Source organism: Eurypyga helias, unplaced genomic scaffold (assembly GCF_000690775.1).
Source record: "Eurypyga helias isolate BGI_N326 unplaced genomic scaffold, ASM69077v1 scaffold32526, whole genome shotgun sequence".
Lineage (NCBI taxonomy): Eukaryota > Metazoa > Chordata > Aves > Eurypygiformes > Eurypygidae > Eurypyga > Eurypyga helias.
Genome location: NW_010257800.1, coordinates 24,287 through 30,286, shown reverse-complemented (window position 1 = coordinate 30,286; position 6,000 = coordinate 24,287). Strand labels below are relative to the sequence as shown.

The 6,000-nt window shown below is 48.4% G+C and overlaps 1 protein-coding gene across 1 annotated transcript in view; it reads left to right on the top strand.

The window, feature by feature from the left end:
- Positions 1-421: 421 nt before the first annotated feature.
- LOC104504349 (protein RUFY3) overlaps positions 422-6,000 on the top strand; it is a gene marked incomplete at its 3' end in the record, with an annotated part of 29,565 nt that continues 23,986 nt past the window's right edge. Inside the window, exon 1 of the mRNA XM_010154169.1 lies at positions 422-599. Coding sequence (XP_010152471.1) covers positions 422-599 — 178 coding nt within the window. The remainder of the gene's footprint in view (positions 600-6,000) is intronic.

The following is a 6,000-nucleotide window of genomic DNA, read 5'->3' as shown; positions in this document are numbered from 1 at the left end:
GAGAGCGGCCGGCACGTTGATCTCGGCCAGCCCGGATAGCCGTCCCTACCGTCTTCCTTTGTCGTTGCTGGGGTAATCGTCGGAGGAAGCCATTCTTTTTCCTTTCTGCCTTGGTTCTTCTCTTTATATTTTTCTTTTTACCTTTTTTGGTTTTTTTCCCCCCCTTGCCTCCTGTATTTGATGCAGCAGCCGGGTTTTCTGTGGTCGCTTAGGATCCGTAGCTTCTAGCAGAGCTGAAGAAAACAGCTCAGGGAGCAGCATTTTTACCTTGCTGTATATATGCGAAGGCCAGAGCGTTCTGTGCCATCCTGAGCGTATCTGTCCCTTAACAGCAAGGTATCTCTTATTTTCTTCTTCAGAAAGCCGTTGGGTTTAGTTCTTATTTTTTCCTCCCCGTTGTTGTTGTACCAGCTGAGTCATCATGTCTGCTCTGACGCCTCAAAGCGACATGCCAACCCCCACCACAGACAAGATCACTCAGGCTGCCATGGAGACCATCTATCTTTGCAAATTCCGAGTGTCGATGGATGGAGAATGGCTCTGCTTGCGCGAGCTGGACGACATCTCCCTGACGCCCGACCCAGAGCCTACCCATGAAGGTACGGTCCGGTGCCCTGCCTGGGGAGCCCTGCGGCCCGTCGCATTGTTACGGCGGCTGCACGAGGTGGGAGGGGGCGTCTCCGGGACGAGATGCTCTTGTCCTGCCTGGAGAACCCACGCACCCTTTGCCAGATGAGAAAGCCCAGTTGGTGCTTCGGATTGCCCTTTGAATTTGTTGTGTGTTTTGTAATCCCCCCCTCTGAGAGAGCCGGGTTTGTGCTGAGTTGTTATTTTTTAAGAGGTACCTGGAGAGGTGAGGTTTGTGCGGCGGAGGAAGGAAGGAAGGATGTGTGCTCGGTGATAGAATTAATCATGATTTTACTCTTCAACAGGGCTTACAGTGCTGTGAGCTGCCAGCTTGTACAAATGCAGCCGACTGGCAGAACAACAGCCGGGTGCCCGTGCAGGGTCGGTCACTGTCAGCCCGGGCGGGTACGCGGTTATGCCCGCTGTCAGGTGACAACGCCGTCGCACGTTCTCCCGCTGGCCTCTGCCGAGCGTGCTGTTTAAAATGGCTCGGAGGCCTGCAAAGTGCAAGGGTAGCGCGTCTTGCATGCTTCTTGGAAAAGGGATTTGTGATCTGGGTTGATGGTGAAATCAGTTGAGTACCCCGTCACGTAAAACGAGGGGTGAAGGCTTTGCAAGCGTAAAGACACCAGAGGACATCCGTGTGTAGCTCTACCAATAAAAACAGTGGGGAGGGAGGAGACACGGTGAATTTGTGCAGGCATTTGGCACAGTGGCCAGTGCTCCCGTGGTCACCAGCACTGCCAGGCTCAGTGCCCCTTGCTAGATGCCAAGCATCTTTCAGCTTTCCAGGGAGGGGTCCTCACCTTCTCACGCCTGACCCTCTTCCCGTGGCTCCACCAAGTCATCTTGCTTGATGACTTGAGCTTTAAAATGAATTCCTGGGTGGTAACTGAGTTTCTGTTTGACAGCTGCTTTCAGAGGCACCAGAGCTTGGGTTTGGATTTGCTTGCCAAATACTTAGTGACGGAGTGGGATACTAGACAGGGGTTTCATAAGCAGGGGCGGACGCTCCCTCTGAAGCAGGTCCCAGGGATTCAGAGAGGTGCTGTAGGCGCAGGGAAGCAGAACCAGAGTAGTGAGCACAGGCTGACTTCCACATCCTGTGTTCTTGTATGTTGGCACAGGCTTATCCAGACCTTGCTCTATCTCCTGTGTTTTTGGGCTTCAGCGTTATGTGGCTTTTAGCAGTACATTCCAGTGTAGGTGGATATTTTACCTATTTTTGTACGTTCTTTCTCTCAGAAATAGCAACTACTCTTTTGACTTGTCACGCTGTAGTCAGTAAATGACCTTTTAAGCCATCCAGGGTGCTTCTCGCAGTATAGCATGGGAAACCTTTCAGTCACACTGAGTCAGTTCTTCAGATCCCTATTTTTGTAGGTGTGTCTCCTCTCTGTTTGCCGTCTTGCTCTGAGCAAACTCAGGGGGAAGGCTGGGATGAACCCCGTGTTTGTAATAGAGCTTTTCTGGGTTGCCTTTCTGAGATACGCTGAAGGTGTGTCCTTCCAGCCTGCAGATTGCACTCTTGTCTGCCTGGGTAAACAACTGAAACGCTAACGCTAGACTAACCCTTCCTCAAAACTAGATAAAACAGCTGTTGGTAAAGCTGTAATTACAGCCACTCTCTTGCAAGTACCAGAAAGGGTTAGAAAAGAGTATTTGCTCGTGTCATTGCCATAGTTAATTCGTACATCGGTGAAACGAAAGATAAAAGAGCTGTATCATAACGACCTTTATGGAGCTGTTCATCCATTCATAAATTAAGGTGGCGTGTCGAGAGGCAGAAAGACTGGTTGGTTGGGGTGGGGTTGGACCCCAGTCATATTTTTAGCAGAGAGGTGAGGTCAGGCAGAAGTGTTGATAATAGGAAAGCTGACGCAGCTTTATCCCTAGTGCCGGAACTGCTGCTACTGCATCAGCGCTGCTGCTGTGTCCTCGGTGCACGCTCGGGTGGAGGGACAGGCCGGGGGGGCCTGCAGGCACCCGGTGCTTGTCAGGGAGGAAAACACGTAGGAGATTATGAAGAAGGGGAAAAAAAAAAAAAAAAAAAGGCTCGAGTTCTGCCCAAGGCATGACAAAAGGTTGCATTATTTTTTTCCTTGCAAATAAAGACACGTAAAAAATAATATATTACAGTAGTAAGTCCAGCAGCTTGTGGAAATAAGGATTTGAATCCTCCAGCTGCTGTCCCTCAGCTCTTGCTGCTTCCCCGGAGTGTTTTGCTTCTGGCCTCTCTTCAGTCTGTGATCTGCTCTGCCCCCAGCCCCCAAGCAGCCATCCAGCCTTCCTCCTCCTCCCTGCGCACCCGTCGTGCGGAGGCTGAGCAGGACCGGCGCGCTTGTCCTTGCACCCTGGGTGTCTGCACCCATCCTGGCACCCGGAGCTGCCAGCCAGCCCGGGTCCCTCGTTTTCCCCTCCGGGCTTCCTGGGTTTGTCAGTTGTCTTACAGGCCTTACGCCTTCAAGCCTCCCTCCATACGGCTGGCGGCAGTGTTGGTGGCCGCTTCGCTGTTTTTCAAGGTGCATTTTTTTTCCCCTTGTAGAAGTATCAGAGGTAGGGCAAAAAAAGCAAAATGTCTGAGAAAACTGAATTTCTGCTAAACAAGAAGCTGCAGTACTTTTTTTTTTTTTAACCAATGAAATTAGTTTGTCAGTAGTGGTTAGTTGTATTATTTCTCTTTTTTGTTCATTTGTTGTTTTTAAAGCAGATTACTTAGTAGCTAAAGTAATTTATTATTTAGCTTACTACTTAAAAATACAGAAGGAGGCTAAAGTCAGTCATGTTTACCTGCTCGGGTTTGATAACCCTCACCAGAACACTGTGTTTTGATTCCAATCAGAGAGAGGCGTCAGAAGAAGAGTTTTAATGGTGCCAGATCCTAGAATTGGGATGTCAGGAGGAGCCAGAGGCAGGTGGCTGTGCTTTCTGACAGTGCTCCAAGGGCTACGTTGGAGTTAGGGGCAGTAACTGCAGCTGGTGCTTCTTGTTTTCTGGGGCCAGACCTGCTGACAGCCCTTTGCTCCGGAGTCTGTTTGCTATAGCTTTCTCTGGAATAGTCCCACTCAAGGCCAATTTTGTGACAGGAGCTGGAGGGGCAGGGAGGGAGCTGGTGATGCAAGGGCAGAGTGGTAATCACAGTCTTGCTCATTGATGGTTAAGAACAATAGGCTCCTACATGTGATGTTTTCTGGGAAAACCAAGCCAGATTCTGCTGCTTCCTAAGCCAAAGGCAGTATACTTTGGGAAGAGGTTTCCGATCTAAGATGTAAATTTGGAGTAATTCCATTCCTGCCACACAGTTGGACTTTCTGAGCGTAACTCTGAGCAAAACTTCAATTTTGCTCAGTTTCAGAGTAGCATGTAGCAGAAGAGTAGGTGCTTTAGGATGGTTACTGAGTTTCTTGCAGCTGTATGCATACAATACAGCATGTAACCAATTTTATAATAAAAGCAATTTTTTTTTTTCCAGCTGTTTGGAACAGTACTGTGTGTATGAAAATAAGCTGATTTTGTTATATGCTGTAAATCTGCTTGGCTTAGAAAATGAGATTTTAAAAATATAAACAGTGGTTCTTGATTGGGTAACAAGAACTTTGCTGTGCAGCATCACAAAGAGAAACGTAACACTAGTGGCTACTCAACTCCTGTTTGTCTGCGGTATGTGTAATGACCACTGAGGCATCTTTAGGGACTGAGAAAAGCTTCTTGTTTGTATTTCTGTTGCACATTCAAGAATGCGCGTCTGTACGGGCTTGAACACTGATCACAGAATCCCAGAACGGTTTGGGTTGGAAGGGGCCTTAAAGACCATCGAGTTCCAACCCCCCTGCCATGGGCAGGGTGATGTCACCTTTTGGGTGAAGTCATGAAATGCAGCATGGCCTTGCACGCCTTTACTGGATGACAGACTTGTACTCGGAAGCATCAGTCTGCCTGGGGAGCTTCGTAGAGCAGTGGAAATCTGAATCCTGGTGAGATCAGCTTGTAATTGAGACCAGGAGCACACGTGGTAACTGTATGATCCCAATTCACGTGTCACAAATTACAGTGTCCCTTTTTAAGTTTAATCCTGTCCTGTTTGCACTGAAACATAACCTTATTGGTTATATTTTGGTTTTGCAGGTTGGCAGCTGCCCTGGCACTTCAGTTTGCACGGCGAGCGGGAGCGAGAGCAGGTGACATGTTTGAAGCAGCTAGAGACCAGATTAATAGCACACGTGTGGAGGCAGTGATACGCAAGATACATGAATTACAGTGTGCTGATGGTCACAAATCTTCTGAGTAGCGGTTAGGGTCACATAATCCAGACAGCACCTACTGAAAAGCAGCATGATGGTCGTCTCCCTAGGGAGGGAGGAGACGCCCCGCTGGCTGTGTTTACTCTGAATCCCATCACGAGCCAGGAAGAAAGGGAAGTGAAAGACAGACACTTGACCCTGAACCAAAGGGGAGGAAAGGTGCTGTTTTCAAAAGCTCTAGGGCAGTTAGTACCATCCTCCAGTCAATTTGAAGGAGTTAGGAGGAGAGGGAGCGAGGGGTCTGTAAGGCGAGGGCGAGACCGAGACCTACGCCAGGCTGCTCTAATTTTGGTTTATATTTTCGATTTTAAACTTCTGTCAATATCTTCAACGCTGTAATTAAGAAATTACAATCAGGAGTTGTTTTCTTGGCTCTTTTTAAGCTTTTTCAGTCTAAATGAGGTCAGGTCTGGGAAATGTGAGGTGGGTTTATTTCCCTCAGAAATAATGAATCAAAAGTGTTGCAGAGAAGCCTCTTGGGTGTCAACTGAGCCGGGAAGCTAGGGATGAGGCGATGGGGAAGTCAGTAGGGGCTTGTTTTTCCTTTGTCCGAACTAGCAAGTGCCAAAATAAAATGGGAGGTTTCTCATCGCACTTAACTCATATATTTCCCTCTGGAAAGAAGCTGGTTGTGGAGAAACATTCCCTGTGTCTCCACAGATACAGAAATGCCTGATGGTGAATCATGTGGAGACAGGAATAAAACTAAGGGTGGGATTACACCATTAACATGTGATGTACGTTTGCTATTTACTTGCCCTGCACAAAGACAAAGAGTGGGCTTGGAATCCTGAGTCCTCTGTGTGTTTTTTTCCCCCTTTCTTTTTACTTCCTCCTAGGTCATTGCAGATCTGTGACTGCTCTTCCTTTCGGCACAGCGCAAGCCTTAACTTCTGTCAAAACGTCCGTGGCATAGGGAAAACGGTCATGCCAGTCTGTGACCCTGATGCTGCCAAACGGGGGGTAGCACGTGCTAAAACAAGAGCGATGACAATGACCTTTAGAAAAACCCCTCCGAGCAGTTCCACGCTAAAACCACCGCGGTGGGTTGTCACAGTTCAGAGGGAAAGCA